Here is an 18,909-nt window from a genome sequence, read left to right as displayed (position 1 = left end):
TTATGTATTGCTAAGTGTAACAAGCCAGTCTGAAAAAGTTAGTGGTAGGATTCCACCTATGTAGCATTGTGGAAAAGACAAAACAATAGAGATACTGAAAAGATCAATTATCCAGGGGGTTGAGGGAGGAGTAAGAGAGGAGGGATAAATAGGTGGATTTCAGTGGGTTCTGAGGTCTGTAAAACTATTCTGCATGATACTTAATGGTGGGCACATATGCTTTTTTCAGAAGCCATAAAGCTGTACATCACAAAGAGTAAGCCGTCATCTAAATTGTGGGCTATGGTTAATAATGATGCATCAATATTGGTTCATCACAAATACATATATATACATGTATAAATGTATATATATATATGTATGCATATATGTATATACATAATATTGATGTGCCAGTATTTGTTCATCACATGTAACAAATTATGTGTGTGTGTGTGTGTATATATATATGTGTGTGTGTGTGTGTATCTTGTATAAATGCAAGATATTAATAACAAGAACTGTATGTGGGTTGGGGAGCAGGTATGTAAGAGGAGCATATATGGAAACTGTACTTTCTGTGCAATTTTTCTGTAAACCTAAACTGGAAAGTAAAATCTATTAACTTAAATATAAGTAAAATCTGTTAACTTAAATATATTCATACTTGATAAAGAATTCATAAATATAACAATATAAAGTAATCAAATAACCATAGATCCTATCTAGTAAAGTAACAAAACAACAACTTATGAGGATGTCTTTCTTTTTTGCTGTTAACAATTTGGTCTTTATTCTGCCTCCTTAATTTTTTCTTTTTTCTAAGAATATCTCCAATTACTCCCACTTCTGTATTTATTTTTCTTTTTGGTGTTTTCTTTTAGGTGTACTAGCCCTGTCTTGGTACCCACCTGGTACAAATGATGAGAATGGAGAAAATACTGATGACTTGGTACCAACTATTTTGGATAAAGCTCATAAATATAATTTGAAGGTATTTCATTTTATTTTTTTGAGATATCATAGACATATTACATTAGTTTCAGGTGTTCAACATAATGATTTGGTGTGTTTATTTTGTGAAGTGATCATCACAATAAGTCTAGTTAATATTCATTATACAATTACAAATTTTTTCCTATGTTTAGAATTTTTAAGATCTGTTCTCTTAGTGGCTTTCAAATGCATCATACAATATTAACTGTAGTGACTATGCTGTACATTATATACCTAGTTTTTGTTTTTTTTTTTTTAATTTTATGACTGGAAGTTGTACCTTTTAACCATCTTCACCCATTTCACCGCCTCCCCACTCCTACCTCAGACAACCATGAGGTTTTGGTTTTTTTTTTTTTTTCAATCCCACATGTAAGTGAGGTCATAGGATATTTGTCTTTGCCTGGCTTATTTCACGTAGCATAGGACCATAGATGGTCCTCAAGGTCCATCTATGTTGTAGCAAATGGCGAGATTTCCTTCTTTTTGTGGCACAATAATATTTGCCTTGTGTATAGGCCCCATTTTATTTTTCCATCCATTAATGGACATTTTAGGTTATTTCCAGTTCTTGGCTATTGTGAATGAGGCACACCTCATTTTGTTGCATTTAGATTTTGTGCTTTGCAGATACTACATTTTTTAAAAAATTGAAGTTTTGTGACAAACCTTCATATAGCAAATATACCAGCATTTTTCCAACAGCATTTGCTTCATGTTCTGTGTCACATTTTGGTAATTCTTACAATATTTCAAACTTTTTCGTTATATATGTTAAGGCGATCTGTGATGAGTGATTATGACTTGCTGAAAGATCAAATGATGGCTAGCATTTTTTAGAAATAAAGTGTCTTTTAATTACGATACATAGTGTTTTAGACATAATGCTATTACAAACTTAACAGACTACAGCATAGTGTAAGATGAACTTTGTTATGCACTGGGAAGCCAAAAAATTCATTTGACTCACTTTTTTGCAATATTCACTTTATTGTGTGGTCTGGAACCGAACCTGTAATGTCTGAGGTACGCTTGTAATTGTGAAGTAAACATCCGTATTTTTTTAACTTGTTTTGTTTCCTTTGGATAAATAACCAAAGGGGAACTGCTGGATCATTTGTAGTTTTTTGTTTGTTTTTGTTTTGTTTTGTTTTTCAGCGTTCCAAAAATCATTGCTTATGCACCACACCCAGTGATCCATGCAATACGTGCCCTCTGTAATACCCACCACGAGGCTCACCCAAACCCCCATGCCTGTCTCCTCCAAAACCTTCAGTTTGTTTCTCAGAGTCCAAGTCTCATGGTTTGTCTCCCCCTATGTAGTTTTATTTTTAGTTCTTTAAAGTACTTCCATAGTGTTTTCCATAGTGTCTGCATCAATTTATATTCCCACCAACAGTGCACAAGGGTTCTCTTTTCTCCCCATCCTCTCCAACACTTGTTATTTCTTAAGGATTGTTTTATTTGGGGGAGAAAGGGAGGGCCTGTGTGTCCATGGGTGGGGCTAGGGTCAGAGATCGAGAAGGAGCATCTCAACTCCATGTGGAGCATAGATCCTTTTGGGGGACTTGATCCCCTGATCCTGAGATCATGACTGGACAGAAACCAAGAGCTGGATGTGCAACTGACTGAGCAACCCAGGTGCTCCCAATACTGGTTATTTCTTTGTCTTTTTGATAATAGCTTTACTAGTAGGTGTGAGGTATATCTCATTGTGGTTTGATTTTCCCTGATATGAGTGAGGATGAGCACATCTTCAGGTACCTGTTGGCCATCCAGATATCTTCTTAGAAAAAATATTCTGAACTTCTGCCCCTTTTTAAATTAGATCGTATGCTTTTTAAAATTGATTTTGGATATTAACTCCTTATCAGATATATGATATGCAGATATTTTCTCCTATTTCCTAGGTTGCCTTTCACATTGTTGTGCAGAAGCTTTTTAGTTTGATGTAGTCCCACTTGTTTATTTTTGCTTTTGTAGACTTTGCCTTTTGGTGTCAAATCCAAAAAATCATCACTAATACCTTTGTCAAGGAGTTTATCACCAATTTTGTATTCCAAAAGTTTTATACTTTCTAGACTTATGTTTAAGATTTTAATCCATTTAAGTTAATTTTGTATATGGTGTGATTTAGTGGTTCAGTTTCATTTTTTTGCATGTAGCTGTCCAGTTTTCGAAACACAATTTGTTGAAGAGACTGGCCTTTCCCCATTGTGTATATTCTTGGCTCTGTCGTTGAGGATTAATTGATATCTGCAGGAGTTGTTTTTTTTGTTTTGTTTTGTGTTTTTGGTTGGGGGCAGTGAGGCTTTCTATTCTGTATGTTCCATTGATCTGGTTCTGGTTTTGTTTTTTTGTGTTTTTGCAAGTACCATACTGTTTTGATTACTGTACCTTTGTTATACAATTTGAAGTTAGGGACCTTGATACTTCCAGGTTTCTTTTTTCTTTCTCAAGATTGCTTTGGTTCTCATGGTTCCATACAAGTTTTAGGAACATTTGTTCCATTTCTGTTGAAAATGTCACTGGAATAGTCACAGGGATTGTATTGAATCTATATGTTGCTTTGTGGAGTATGGATATTTTAACAATATTAGTTCTTTTAGTTTATGAGCATGGAGTATCTTTCCATTTGTGTTTTCTTCACTTTGTTTTCATTAATGTCTTATACTTGTCAGTGTCAAGATTTGTTCCTTTTTTTTTTTTTTTTCCCAATTTTATTTATTTGACAGAGAGAGAGATCACAAGTAGAGAGAGAGAGATTACAAGTAGGCAGAGAGGCAGGCAGAGAGAGGTTGGGGAAGCAGGCTTCCCGCTGAGCAGAGAGCCTGATGCAGGGCTCCATCCCAGAACTCTGGGATCATGACCTGAGCCAAAGGTAGAGGCTTAACCCACTGAACCACCCAGGCGCCCCAAGATCTGTCCCTTCTTAGTAAAATTTATTCTTTGGTATTTTATTGTTTTTGATGCAGTTGTAAGTGGGGTTTTCTTAATTTCTCTTTTAGCTCATTATTAGTAAATAGAAATACCAACATTTTATATACTGGTTTTGTTGTATTCTGCGACTTTACTAAATTTTGCATTTGTATTGTATAAATAGTAAATTCTATATTCTAATGGCTTTTTGATGAAGTTTTAGACTTTTTATATCATCTGCAAATAATGACAGTTTTGTTTCTTCCTTTCTAATTTGCATTCCTTTTGTTTCTTTTCCTTGTGTTGTTGCTCTGGCTGGGAATTTGAACAGTATGCTAAATAAAAGTGGTGAGAATAGGCATCCTTGTCTTGTTTGTGATCTTACAGGAAAATACATTCAGTATTTCTCCTTTGGCTGTGTTGTTAGCTGGAGGCTTGTTATATATAGCCTTTACTATTTTGAGATACATTTACTCCAGACCCACTTTGTTGATAATTTTATCATAAATGGATATTGAATCTTGTTGAATGTTTTTTTTAATCTATTGAGATGATATGCTTTTTATTCTTAATGTTGTGTTTCACATTGACTGATTTGCTGATGTTAAACCATTCTTGTGTTCCTGGAATAAATCCCACTTAATCATGGTGTATGATCTTTTTAATATATTGAATTCAGTTTATTAATATTTTGTTGAAGGTTTTTGCTTCTGTGTCCATCATGATTGTGGACTGCTGCATTGATAGTGGGGTTTATGGTTAGATTGTGTCTCAGCCTGTCCTATCCATTTCAACTTTTTTTTTTCTTTTCCTTGTTAGCCTAAAGTACAGAAGTAATTCAGCTACTTTTTGGATTTCTTACAGAGGAAATTGTTTTGCACATAGTTGTAGATTCGGTATATCCATGGGAGGAGGTGAGTTAAGGATACTCCTATGTCACCATCTTAAACTGGACCCTCTGAAGATATTTAATTTTATTATCAAGCTACTTATAAGTTAATTCTTTTGGACATGAGGATATTAGTTTTTGGAATAGATACTTTTATTAAAATATTTGCAAATGTGAATGAGAATCTTTTCTCATACTCTATATTTTTCCATAAAAAATTTCTGTCATGAATTCCAAACTTGTGTGCATTATAATTTATTAAAGATCTCTTACTATTTTATATACATATATTACACTCATTTACTTATTGTTTGCTTAGTGGAAAATAATTGAAGTGTTCTTTTATGAAGATATATAGTGATTAGATTTTTAAATATCTTAGATATCAAGTATGTATTGAAAACAAGTGTTGTTAACCGTGTGAATTTAAGTATCTATAAAGTAATTGAAAAAGAAACTGCCACTCTAAAAATTTGTCAAAATCTGATATTTACTCAAGCTGTATTTAACACATACACCTCCGCCCCAACACACACACATATACACACCTATTTATGTACATAAAAGAAAGATACTGGTGAAATTCTGAAAACATCTGTAAGACCAAGTATATCCTTTTATTTATTTATTTTTTTTAAAATTTTCTTTATTTGTCAGGTAAAGAGAGAGAGTATGCAAGCAGCGGGAGCAGCAGGCAGAGGGAGAAGTAGGCTTCCTGCTGAGGAAGGAGCCTGATATAGGAACTTAATCCCAGGACCCTGGGATCATGACCTGAGCAGATGCTTAACTGACTGAGCCACCCAGGTGTCCCAGACCAACTATATTCTACCCATATATTAAAATGTGTTACAAATGGGGGAAATATTTTCACAGTAAGATTTTATTTCTTTTGGAAATTAATGGATCATGGAAACAAATAGAAATGATGATTAAAAGGATTGCAGTAGCACTCCAAAGGAAAATTTTATACTAAATAGCAAGAGAATAAGCATTGTTTTTATTCACACTTTTCAAAAACTGGTTATGTAGAAGGTGGCAACATTAATCATAATAAATTCACAAGAACTATAATATAACCATCGATTCTGCATTCCTTGGCCATATTCAGTATAACTAAATATTTAAGGCCATATGAAACATCTAAAAGACATCAAATTTTAAAAAATTAAAAAAAATTGTAGGATTCTAATTAAAATAACACTTAAAAAGAAAAATCAAGAGTGAAATTTAAGATGATAAAAAATAAATATCACTGACAAAATTACTGCATTATTAATACTATAGTGGGATAGTGATAATAAGCTAAAAGGGGAAGGAGAAATTAATAAGGATGAAGTAAGCTATTAAATAGAATACAAAACCTTCAAATCAACAGCCTGTGTAAATCTATCATTTTTTCACTTACAAAATAGCAAAGTCACTGGTGAGATTAAAAAAGGAAAAAAAAAATAGATATATACCATGCAAAAGAGAGTTTAGATTTTATATCACCATATTTAAAATCTATAAGAAATGGGCCATTTTCTTAGAAAATACAAAAAAATACAAAAAAATAAATTTATGAACAGAAAGAAGTTTAAATAATCTGAATTGACTTGTATCCTAGAAAAAAAATTTTTAAGTTTATTGAACATGTCTTTCCAGAGCATCAAATTTCACCTGGCACTTCTAGTCAACCTTTGAAGAAACAGCAGATTCTTATAGTACTGAAATACAATGGCAAGTTTATTCATTATTTATTGTTGTATAACAAATTACCCTAAAATTCTGCAGTTTAAAGCAACAAACCAGTATTATCTCATCCATTGTCTGAAAGTGTCTTAACCTGGTGGGTCTGGTCAGACTTTCCCAAGAGGTTATAGTCAAATCTGTTTACTGGAAATAAAGTTATCTAAAGGCTGTAGGATCCTTCCAAGCTTACTCATGTACCAGTTCACAGGCCCTCAGTTCCTTTCAGCTATTGGAATGGGAGTTTTGGTTCTTTTAAGCCTCTGCATAGAGCTACCTGAGTCTCCTTAAGACATGGCAGCTACTTTCCCTATAGTGAATGATTCGAGAGAGTCCAGTGGAGACGCTGCAGTGTTTTCTTGACCTAATCTTAGATGTGACTATCACTTTTGCCATATTCTCTTGTTTTACCTATTGGATAAACCAATCAAACAAGTATAGCATGAGAAAGATTTATAGACTGGGCACCTGGGTGGCTCAGTCAGTTAAGCATCTGCTGTCAGCACGGTTCATGATCTCTGAGTCCTGGGATCAAGCCCCAAGTCAGGCTCCCTGTTCCGGGGGCGGGGGGTATGTCTACCCTTATCCCCCACTTGTGCACACTCCCTCTCTCTCAAATAAGTAAATAATCCTTTAAAAAAAAAAATTACAGACTGATCTTACTAATGAAAATATGTACAAAATTTCTAAAGTAAACTTAGATAAATGTTCATTCGTAAGAATCTAAGAATGATTTCAAGAGTATAAAATCAGAATACAAATCTCTGTATTCAGTCCTGGCTCAACCACTTATAAGAACTATGTGACTCTTGTGCCTCAGTTTTCTCATTTCTCAAGTGGAAGAAGTAAGAAAATATACTTTACAAAGTGTTTATAAACATTATATGAGGTAATACATGAAAAGTACTCAGTGTCTGGCACACAGCTAGCACTATATTGTTAAGTAAATTAAATGAAATTATTTGCTGGAGATAAAATAACAGGTACTGAAATTTCAAGGAAATAAAAACTCATTAATAAATCTGTTTTGAGTTCTTTAACTTGATAGATGAGGTCTTTTACTAACCTATATCAAACACTATTTTTTTTTTTAAGATTTATTTATTCGAGAGAGAGAGAGAGAGTATAAGCGGGGGAGTGGGTGCAGAGGGAGAAGCTGATCAGGGAGCCCTCTGGCTAGATCCCAGGACCCTGAGATCATGACCTGAGCCAAAGGCAGATGCTAAACCCACTGAGTCACCCAGGCGCCCCTCAAACACCATCCTTAATGGAAAAACTGTGGTATCATGCTCATTAAACCAAAATTAGTAAAGAATGTCTTCTGTCATCAGTATTACTTAATACTGTTACAGAGATTTTTTTTTTTAATTTTATATATTTATTTGACAGAGAGAGCACAAGCAGGGAGAAAGGCAGGGGTAGAAGCAGACTCCCCACTGAGCAAGGAGCCCAGTGCCGGGCTGGATCCCCAAAGGGTCCCAGGATCATGACCCCAGCCAAAGGCAGATTCTTAACTGACTAAGCCACTCAGGTACTCCTGTTCCAGAGTTTCTGAACAAATCATTTTAACTAAAAAATACAAAAAGAGAAAATGTTCTAAGTAAAATTACTATTCTTTGCAAATGGAAAATACCTATCAAACTCATGAAAAGTATCTAAAAACTTGTTTGTAATGAGTCCAGTAAGGTGGTTGAAATCAAAGAATATATGAGTCGATAGGATTCCTATATTAACAGGGGGAAAAAGTGGAAAAAATATACACTGAAAATAGGACTTATGAAAAAATCTTTGGCATTTTATGAAAGGATATAAAGGACTTGCATAAACAGAGAAACATGAATTTAATGTGAAGATTCAGAATTGCCAAGTAGCCATTCTTTTGTTCATTTGTATTAAAATATATATATATATATATAAATATATATATATATATTTTTTTTTTCCTACTATTTATCCACTCATTTGAAAGAGAGCGTGCATAGGAGCATGAGTGGTGGGGAGTGGCAAAGGGAGAGGGAGAAGCAGGCTCCCCCTGAGCAGGAAGCACGATTTAGGGCTCCCTCGCAAGATCATGACCTGAACTGAAAGCAGATGTTTAACCAACTGAGTCACCCAGGCTTCCCCTGTATTTTATATTTTAATATAATTTATAAATCTAATGTAATCCCAATGAAAAATTCTGATGAGATTTTAAATACAGAATTTAACCACCTAATTCTAAAGTTTATAAATAAATTGAAAAAAAAAAATAAGACTTTGGGGTCCCTGTGTGGCTCAGTCCATTAAGCATCTGACTTCAGCTCAGGTCATGAACTCAGGGTCATCCTGAGATTAGCCCCCAGTTGGACTCTGGGCTCAGCAGGAGTCTGCCTTTCCCTCTTCCTGTCCCTTTGCCCCTCCCCCGCTCGTGCTTGACCACAAGGCACTCTCTCTCTAAAAAACACTTTTTTAAAAAAAATATTTTCTTATTTGAGAGAGAGAGCAGCAGAGAGAGAGGGATATACAGACTCCCTGCTGAGCAGGGGCTTGATATGGGACCTGATCCCAGGACCTCAGGACCATGACCTGAGCAGAAGACAGAATCTTAACCAACTGAGCCACCCAGGCGCCCTTTTAAAAAATTTTTTTAAAGATTTTATTTATTTAAAACAAAATCTTAAAAAAAAGGCTTTAAAAATGTTAATTAATGAAGGGAAAACTTGTTTTTCCAAATAATGAAATGTGCTGTCAAATGTCAGGTATTAAGAGTATGGTATTACCATTAGTATACAGAAAGAGATCAATGAAACATAATAGCCCCAAAATAAAGCACTTTATATGAGATTCGATTATATAATTCAGGAATCATTTAGAATCAAGTGTAAAAGGAATGTTTATTAATAACCTTGTCTTTATGATACTGATTTAGCTTTTTGCATTATCTATTCTACTGTTCTTGTGCTTAAGCAAAAATTTTCATGTCTAATAACTCTTACACTGTGCACTTTTCTTCACGTTTATTCCTGTTTTTTAAGGTAGTGTGTTAACAAATCTTAATGAAAATGGGAATCAGAGTATCTTTTCACTTAGAGACTATTTATTCTGAATTCTCAGGTTGTTACAACTAAAAATCACAGGTTTTGTTCTGTTTTGTCTTGTTTTTGCACTCATTTTCTTTTAGATTCTACATATAAGAGATATCCTAAATTGTCTATTTCTGACCTATCTCACTTATCTTAATGACCTCAAGGTCCACCCATGTTTTCACACAGCAGGATTTCTTTTATTCTCATGGCTGAATAGAATTCCATTGTGTATATATACCACATTTTCCTTATCCATTCATCCCATTGGACACTTACATTGTTTCCATATATAGTCTATTGTAAATAATGCTAGAAGGAACATGACAGTGAAGGTATCTTCTGGGGATAATGATTTCATTTCCTTTGTATAAATACTCTGAAGTGAGAGTTCTGTATTATAATACTGCTATCTTGAATTGTTTGAAAACCTTCATACTGCTTTCTACAGTAGCTGCATCAGTTTACATTCCCACTAACAGTACATAAGAAGGTTTCTTTTTCTCCATAGCCTAATCAACACTTTTTTTTTTGATGCTAGCACTTCACATCTGTCATCATGGCTATCTTATTTTTTTTTTTTCATTTTCTTCTTTTATTATAATAGTAGTACACACTTGTAAAAATTTCAAATAATTTAGAAAAGTATGAAAAATAATGTAAAAGTCATTGGAGTTTCCACTATGTAGAGATATCCACTGTTAAGTTCTGAAGAATATCTTCCTAGATTTTTCAATATTCAGGGAGCCAGGATATATTACATATATACTATACCATATATAGTATGTAATATTTATTTGCATTTCCCTGATGATTAATGATACTGAACACCTTTTCATGTACCTGTTAGCCATTTGGATATCTTATTTGGAAAAAATGTCTATTCTTCCTCTCTACATTTTTTAATCATATTTTTTAATTGACTTGTATGAATTCTTTATAAATTTTGCATATTAACTCCTTATCCAATACATGGTTTGCAAGTATTTCCTACCATTCCATAGCTTTCTTTTCATTTATTTTTTATCTTTTTCAGTGTAGGAGATTTTAAGTTTTACTTAGTCCCACTTACTGATTTTTTTTTCTTTTGTCATTTGTACTTTTGGTGTCATATACAAAATATCATGTCAGACCAGTGTCAAGGAGGTTCTTACCCATGTTTTTTTCCTAAGAGTTTTGCCATTTCAGCTCTTAGGTTTAAGTCTTCACATCTCTCTCAAGGCAATTTTTGTAAGCTGTATAAGTTAGTGGTCCAATTTTCTTTTTCTACATGTGGTTATACAGTTTTCCCAGCATGATTTGTTGGAAGAGACTATCCTTTCCTCACAGGTTGTTCCTGACCCCCTTATCAAATACTAGTTGACCTTATATACAGGGGCTTATTTCTGGGCTCTTTATTTGTCCCATGGGTCCATATGTCCATCTTATGTCAGTACCGAAGTTTAATTACCATAGCTTTGTAGTATAGTTTGAAATTAGGAAGTGTGATACCTCTAGTTTTATTGTCCTTTCCCATGTTGTTTTATCTATTAGGGATCTTCCGTGGTTCCAAACAAATTTGAGGATTTTTTTTTCTGTTTCTGTGAAAAATTATATTGGATTTGGATAGGGGTTGCATTGAATCTATAGACTTCTTTGGGTAGCATGAACATTTTAACAATATTATTTCTTGCAGCTATGAACAGAAGATGTTTTTCCATTTGGTTATGTTGTCTTCAATTTCTTTTAGCAAAATTTTGTAGTTTTTATTATACAGATCTTTTACTCCCTTGGTTAAGTTTATTCCTCTGTATTTAGTATTGTTTTGGTACATTTGTGAATGAGACAGGTTTTGGTTTTTTTTGTTTTTTTTTTTTTTCCTTTTCAGATGTATGTTAGTGTATAGAATGCAACTGATTTCTGTGTATTGGTTTTAATTTGTGCACTTTACTGAATTCACTGATTAGATCCTATACTTTGAGTCTTTGGGATTAGCATTATATAAGGTCCCATCATCTGCAAATAATGATAATTTTACTTATTTCTCTCCTATTTGGATACTTTATATATGTTTGTTTTGCCTGACTGCTCTAGCTAAGACTTGCATGGCTATTTTGATAAGAATGGTAAGGTGAGCATACTTGTCTTGTTCCTATTTCCCTGAGTATAATGTTAGCTATGGCTCTGTTGTATTTTGCCTTTATTATCATTAGATATGTTCTTTTGCCTCTCTTTTCATAGGATCTGTAGTTTTCCATTCATCTCTATAGCATCATTATCTAGCTTTGGCATCAGAATAATTCTGGCCTCATAGAATTAGTTTAGAAGTGTTCCCTCCTCTTGTTGTTTTTAGGAAAAATTGGAAAGTACTCGCACTAATTCTTCTTTAAATATTTGACAGAATTGTCCAGTTAAATGAAACATCTGTGGTCATGGGGTTTCAGTTGTCAGGAAGTTTTTGATAATGATTCAAATCACCTTACTTGTTACTGTTCAGACTTCCTATTTCTATATCTCTAGGAAATTATCCATTTCTTTTAGGTTATCTAATTTGTTAGCATTTAATTATTCATAGTAGTATCTTATGATCCTATTTATTTTGGTAGTGTCTGTTGTAATTTCATTTTGAATTTTCTGTCTCATACTCTGTCCCACTTAAGAGTTGTAAATTTTGTTAATCTTTTAAAAAAAAAGCAGGATCTTAGTTTCATTGATCTTTTCTATTGCTTTTCTGGTTTCCATTTACCTTTGCTCTGATCTTTATTCTTTCCCTCCTTATGCTAATTCTGGGCTTAGTTTGTTCTTTTTCTAGTTCCTTGAGGTGTAAAGTTATGGCTGTTTATGATTTTCTTATTTCTTAATATGTGCTTTCATCACTATAAACTTTTGTCTCAGAACTAGTTTTGGAGCATTCCATTGGTTTTTGTTTGTTTTGTTTTGTGTTGTTTTTTAATATTTTATTTATTTATTTGACAGAGAGAGATCACAAGTTGGCAGAGAGGCAGGCGGGGGGGGGGGAGCAGGCTCCCTGCTGAACAGAGAGCCCGATGCAGGGCTCGATCCCAAGACCTTGAGATCATGACCTGAGCTGAAGGCAGAGGCTTAACCTACTGAGCCACCCAGGTGCCCCTCCGTTGTGTTTTTTTTTGTTTTTTTTTGTTTTTTTAGATTTTATTTATTTATTTTTTTGACAGAGAGATCTCAAGTAGGCAGAGAGTCAGGCAGAGAGAGAGAGAGAGAGAGGAGGAAGCCAGGCTCCCTGCCGAGCAGAGAGCCCAATGCGGGACTCGATCCCAGGACCCTGAGATCATGACCTGAGCCGAAGGCAGAGGCATAACCCACTGAGCCACCCAGGTGCCCCCCTCTATTGGTTTTTATATGGTGTGTTTCCATTTTCATTTGAGATATTCTTTGATTTCCTTTTTTTTAAATTGGGTGTAATTGACATGTGACATTGCATTAGTTTCAGGTGCATAATATAAAGATTTTAAATTTATATATATTGTGGAATGATTACCACAATAAGTTTAGTTAACATCTGCCACCATATGTAATAATAAAGTTTTCTTGTGATTAAAAACTTTAAAGAACTACTCTCTTAGCAAATTTCAGATGTACAGTATAGTATTAGGAACTGTAGTCACCATGCTGTACATTACATCCCCATGACTGACATTTTTTTATAATTGGAAATTTGTACATTTTGAATACCTTTGCTCATATACCTCAACTCCCACCCTTTGCCTTTGTATCTGTGAGCTTGGTTTGCTCCACATTTGAGATCAAACAGCCTTTCTTTTTCTGACTTATTTTACTTAGCATAATTACCTGAAGGTTTATCCATGTTGTCACAAATGGCAAAGTTTTACTTCTTAATTCTTTTATTATGGCTGAATAATATTCCGTTTTGTGTGTGTGTGTGTGTGTACACACTTACATACTGCTACTTCTTTACTTATTCATCCTTCACTGGACATTTAGATTGTTCTGTTATCTTGACTTTTGTAAATAATGCAGCTTAGTAATCTTTTGTTGATGATTTTTGCATCTGTGTTCATCATGGATGTTGGCTTGTAATTTTCTTTTCTTGTGGCATCCTTGTCTGGTTTGGATATCAGGGTAATGCTAACCTTGTAAAATTAGTTTGGAAGAGTTCTCCCTTCTTCTATATTTTGGAAGAGTAGAAATTTCTGTAAATTCCTTGGATACTTGGTGGAATTCACCAATGACGCATTCTGTCCTGGACTTTGTTTATTGGAAGTTTTCGATTACTGACTCAATCTCCTTCCAGTTACTGATTTGTTCAGATTCTCTCTTTCATCTTGATGCAGTCTGAGGAGGTTGTATGTTTCTAGAAACTTATCCATTTTTCTAGGTTGTTCAGTTTGTCGGCATATAATTGTTCATTATAGTTTTTATGATCCTTTTTATTTCTGTGGTTTATTTGTAACATCTCTTTCATTTCTGTTTTTTTTTTTCCCCTTGGGGAATCTAAAGGTTTAAAGGTTTCTCAATTTTGTTTATATTTTCAAAGAAACAGCTATTGTTTGCTTTTCTATTGTCATTTTTTCTATTTTTTTCTATTGTCATTTTAATCTCTATTTCCTATATAAAACTCCAAACTTTGTTATATATATATTTTCATTTATAGCTCTGAACTTTTTCCCCCCTAGTTCCTTTACACATAAAGTTAGGTTGTTCTTATTTCTGAAGGTAGGCATTTATTACTATGAACTCCTCTCTTAAGTTTTTGTATTTTTTATTTCTATTTTCATTGTCTCATTTTTTTTTATGTTCAGTTAGCCACTGTATAATATACATTATTAGTTTTTGATATAGTGTTCAGTGACTCATTAGGTTCATGTAACTCCCAGTACTCATTACAATATTTGCCCTCCTAAATACCCATCGCCCTGTTACCACATCCCTCCACCACCCTCCCCTCTGAAACCCTTGGTTTGTTTCTCCATAGTCTGTCATGGTTCGTGTCCCTCTCTGATTGCACCCACTTCAGATTTCCCTCCCTTCCCCTATGGTCCTCCATGCTATTGCTTGTGTTCCACATATGAGTGAAACCATATGATAATTGTTTTTCTCTGCTTGACTTACTCCACTTAACATAATCCCCATCCAGTTCCATCAATGTCAGTGCAAATAATGGGTATTCATCCTTTCTGATGTCTGTGTAATATTCCATTGTATATGTGGACCACATCTTATTTATACATCTGTCTGTTGAAAGGCATCTCAACTCTTTCCACAGTTTGCCTATTGTGGACGTTGCTGTTATGAACATTGGAGTGAATGACCTCTTCTTTTCACTACATCTGTATCTTTAGGGTAAATACCTAATAGTACAATTGCTGGGTCATAGGGTAGCTCTATTTTTAACATCTTGAGGAACCTCCACACTGTTTTCCAGAGTGGCTATACCAGCTTGCATTCCCACCAACATGTAAGAGGGTTCCCACATCGTTGCCTCCATTGTTGTTCCCGTTTTGTTCATTTTAGCTATTCTGACTGATGGGAGGTGGTATTTCATTGTGATTTTGATATGTATTTCCCTAATAGCTAGTGATGTTGAACATTTTTTTATGTGTCTGTTAGCCATTTGTATGTCTTCTTTGGACAAGTGTCTGTTCATGTCTTCTGGCCATTTTTTGAGTTGATTATTTTGTTCTGTTTTGTATTTTCTTTTTTTAAGATTGTATTTATTTATTTGACAGAGATCACAAGTAGGAAGAGAAACAGGCAGAGGGCAGGAGGGAAGCAGCTCCCTGCTGAGCAGAGCACCTGATGGGGGGTTCGATCCCAGGACCCTGAGATCATTACATGAGCTGAAGGCAGAGGCTTAACCCACAGAGCCACCCTGGCACCCCTTGATTATTTGTTTTTTGGGTGTTGACTTTGAGAAGTTCTTTATAGATTTTGGATTTCTCAGACTGCTATAGATATTTGATTTACAAATATCAGCCCTTTATTTGTAATGTCATTTGCAAATATCTTTGCCCATGCCATGGGTTCCCTCTTAGTTTTGTTGACTTCCCTTTGTTGTACAGAAGCTTTTTATCTGATGAAGTCCCAAAAGTTCATTTCTGTTTTTGTTTCCCTTGCCTTTGGAGATGTGACTTGAAAGAAGTTGCTGTGGCTGAGAAATTTTTAAATATCTCTTTTAATTTCTTCTTTGATATAGTGGTTGTTCAGTATCATGTTGTTTAATCTCCACATGTTCATAAATTTCCCAGTTTTCTTATAATTATAGTCTGGTTTCATCCAAGCATCTTTTCTGACATGGTATATGATTTTAATCTAACTATATTTGTTAAGACTTGTTTTGTGGCCTAATATATGACCTATCGTGGAGAATGACTGTGCACTTTAAGAAGGATGCCTGGGTACCTCAGATGGTTGAGCCTCTGCCTTCAGCTCAGGTCATAATCTCCAGGTCCTGGGATTGAGCCTCATGTCAGGCTTCTTGCTCACCGGGGTGTCTGCTTCTCCCTCTGCCTCTGCCTTTCGCCGTGCTTATACTCTCTCTCTGTTTCTGTCTCAAATGAATAAATAAAACCCTTAAAAAAAAAAAAAAGTGTAGTTTGTTGCTTTAAATGAAATTTTCAGTAAATATCTGTTAAGTTCATCTGTTCTGACATGTTAAGGCCTATAATTCCTTTTACTCTCTGAATGATTTATCCATTGATTTATGTGGGTATTTAAGTCCTCTACTATTATTGTATTGCTTTTCCTCCCTTTAGGTGTTTTAACATTTGTTTTATATATTTAGATGCTCCAGTTTTAAGTGCATAAATATTTACAAATGCTGTATTTTCTTATTGGATTGACCCTTTTATCATTATGTAACCCCCTTTTTTATCTTTGATAATCTTTGTTTTCAAGGCCTATTTTGTGGGACATACATATAGCTACTCCAGCTTTCTCTTGATTTCCATTTGCATTTGTATGGAATAACTTTTTCCATCCCTTAACTTTCAGACTGCATTTTTTTTTTTTTTTAGAATCTATAGTTTTTCCTTAACTTTATTTTACTTTTTCAGTGTTCCAAGATTCATTGTTTATGCATCACACCCAGTACTGCATGCAATACATGCCCTCCTTAATACCCATGTTCTTATATCTGAATACTTTTGTATAGGTACCATATGGATGGGTCTTGTTTTTGTTTATTTTAATCCATTTAGTCTGCCTTTTGATTAGAGAATTTAGTCCATTTACATTTAAAGTAATTTAATAGTTACATATTTCTTGCTGTTTTATTGTTTTCTGGCTGTTTGGGGGTTCCTGTTTCTTTGGTCTTCTTTTGTTCTCTCCCTTTTTGGTTTGATGGCTTTCTAGTGGTGTGCCTAGGTTCATTTCTCATTATTTTGTGTGTGCACTTATCCACTGTAGGTTTTTGCTTTGTGATTACCATGACGTTTACATTTAACAAGTTATGTTAGTAATAGTTTGTTTTAAGTCGTTAAGTTTGAATGCATTCTAAAGCTATACAATTTTACTTTCCTTACACCTCTTTTATGTTTTTGGTGTCATAATTTACATCTTTTTGTTGTATATATACTTTAATTATTGTAGTTATTTTTACTGTTTTTATTTGTTAACCTTCATGCTAGCTTTGTGATTAATTCACTACCCTATTTACCAGTGAAATTTTTACTTTTACAAGTTGTTATTAAGCACCCTTTCTTTCCTAATTAAAACAGCCCCTTTAACATTTCTTGTAAGGCAGGTTTGTGGTGATGAACTCCTTTGGCTTTTGCTTGTGTGGAAAACTCTTTATCTCTTCTGAATTCTGAATAACTTTTTTTTTTTTTTTTTTTTTTTTTTTTTTAACCAGGATCAGTGTTCTTGGTTGTGACACTTTCTTCTGGTTAGCTTAGTTTTTGCTGAAAAATTTGCTGTTAGTCTTATGGAGGTTCCCTTATACGGTGTTCCCTTGTATGGAGAAAAACAAGTGTTTTTCTCTTGCTGTTTTTAAGATTCTCTCCTCATCCTTAACTTTTGACACTTTAATTACATTTTAATACATTTAATAATCTCTAATTGTGAGTCTTTCTGGGTTCATCTTTTTAGGAATTCTCTGAGTTTCCTGGATCTGGAGGTGTTTTCCTCCCTCAGGTTAGGGTAATTTTCAGTTATTATTTCTTCAGGTGAGTTTTCTGCCCCCTTCTCTCTCTCTTTTCCTTCTGGGACCTATACCATGCAAATGTTAGTTTGCTTAATGTCATTCTATAAGTCTCTTAATCTAGCTTTACTGTTTATTCCTGGTTTCTTTGTTTGGGTTTTTTTTTTGTTTGGTTTGGTTTTTGCTGCTCTGATTGGTAAGTTTCTATGACCTGTGTTTGAGCCTCTCTTTTCTTTCTTTTTATCAAACCCATCTAATGTATTTTCCAGTTCAGCTATTTTATTCTTTAGTACTGACTTCTGTTTGGCACTTTCTTATATTTCCTACCCCTTTGTTGAAGTTCTCACTCTTTAAATCCATTCTTCAGAGTTTGAGGGACATAGTCATGATCATTACTTTCAACTTCTTATCAGGTAAGTTACGATCTCTGTTTACTATGTCACTTGATTCTGTATTGGTTTCTACACATTAGATGCAACAACCACCTCTCCCAGTCTTTAGTGGCTAACCAGTCTTCAATGGCTAGCTTTGTGCAAGAGAAGAACATTAACATTCAACCCTGTCCTAGCTTTTGGTCATCTCTCGATTTTTGTGTTTGTCCAAGCATCCTATATTATTTCTAACAGATCCCTGTAGTTGGTGTGTTCCAATAACTAGTTAGTTACCCACACTGGGGTAGGGTCTCAATCAGCACCTAGATTCAGGCTGATTAGAGGACAGACCTTTGGGCAGTAACTTTAAGAATGCAGATATGTTTGTGGTCCCACCAGACTATAGATAAGACTCACTGGCCATGAGAGCCAGAGGTGTTGTCTGCATGGCAGTTATGAAAATTAGGGTACCAGTTTGGTTGGTTACTATTTTTTGTTTTATTTTGTTTTAGATTTTATTTATTTGTTAGAGCATAAGCAGGGAGAGTGGCAGGTAGATGGAGAAGCAGGCTCCCTGCTGAGCAAGGAGCCTGACACAGGACTCAATCCCAGGACTCAGGAATCATGCCTGAGCCAAAGGCAGATGCATAACTGACTGAGCCACCCAGGCATCTCAAATATGTATTTAATTAGAAGCCTGCCTCAGAATGCAGCTCTCATATAAACCAATAGGCCTCTTTCACAAAAGACTGAGCTCCTAGTTCACTTTACCTCTTGTTGTGCCCTAGGGGTGGTAGCTTGGTAGCTATTTAAGAACTCTTTCTCTGTTGGTTACAGACCTTTGCGATT

General features: G+C 34.5%; 1 protein-coding gene across 2 annotated transcripts in view; it reads left to right on the top strand.

The window, feature by feature from the left end:
• MANEA (mannosidase endo-alpha) overlaps positions 1-18,909 on the top strand; it is an 84,172-nt gene that overhangs the window by 53,099 nt on the left and 12,164 nt on the right. For both annotated transcript variants that reach the window (XM_032339029.1, XM_032339030.1), the window contains exon 3: positions 864-973. In XM_032339029.1, coding sequence (XP_032194920.1) covers positions 864-973 — 110 coding nt within the window. The remainder of the gene's footprint in view (positions 1-863; positions 974-18,909) is intronic.

The sequence above is a fragment of the Mustela erminea genome, chromosome 4 (genome assembly GCF_009829155.1).
Source record: "Mustela erminea isolate mMusErm1 chromosome 4, mMusErm1.Pri, whole genome shotgun sequence".
Taxonomy (NCBI): Eukaryota; Metazoa; Chordata; class Mammalia; order Carnivora; family Mustelidae; genus Mustela; species Mustela erminea.
The sequence above is the reverse complement of the archived record's forward strand: the minus strand, read 5'-3'. Positions and strand labels throughout refer to the sequence as shown.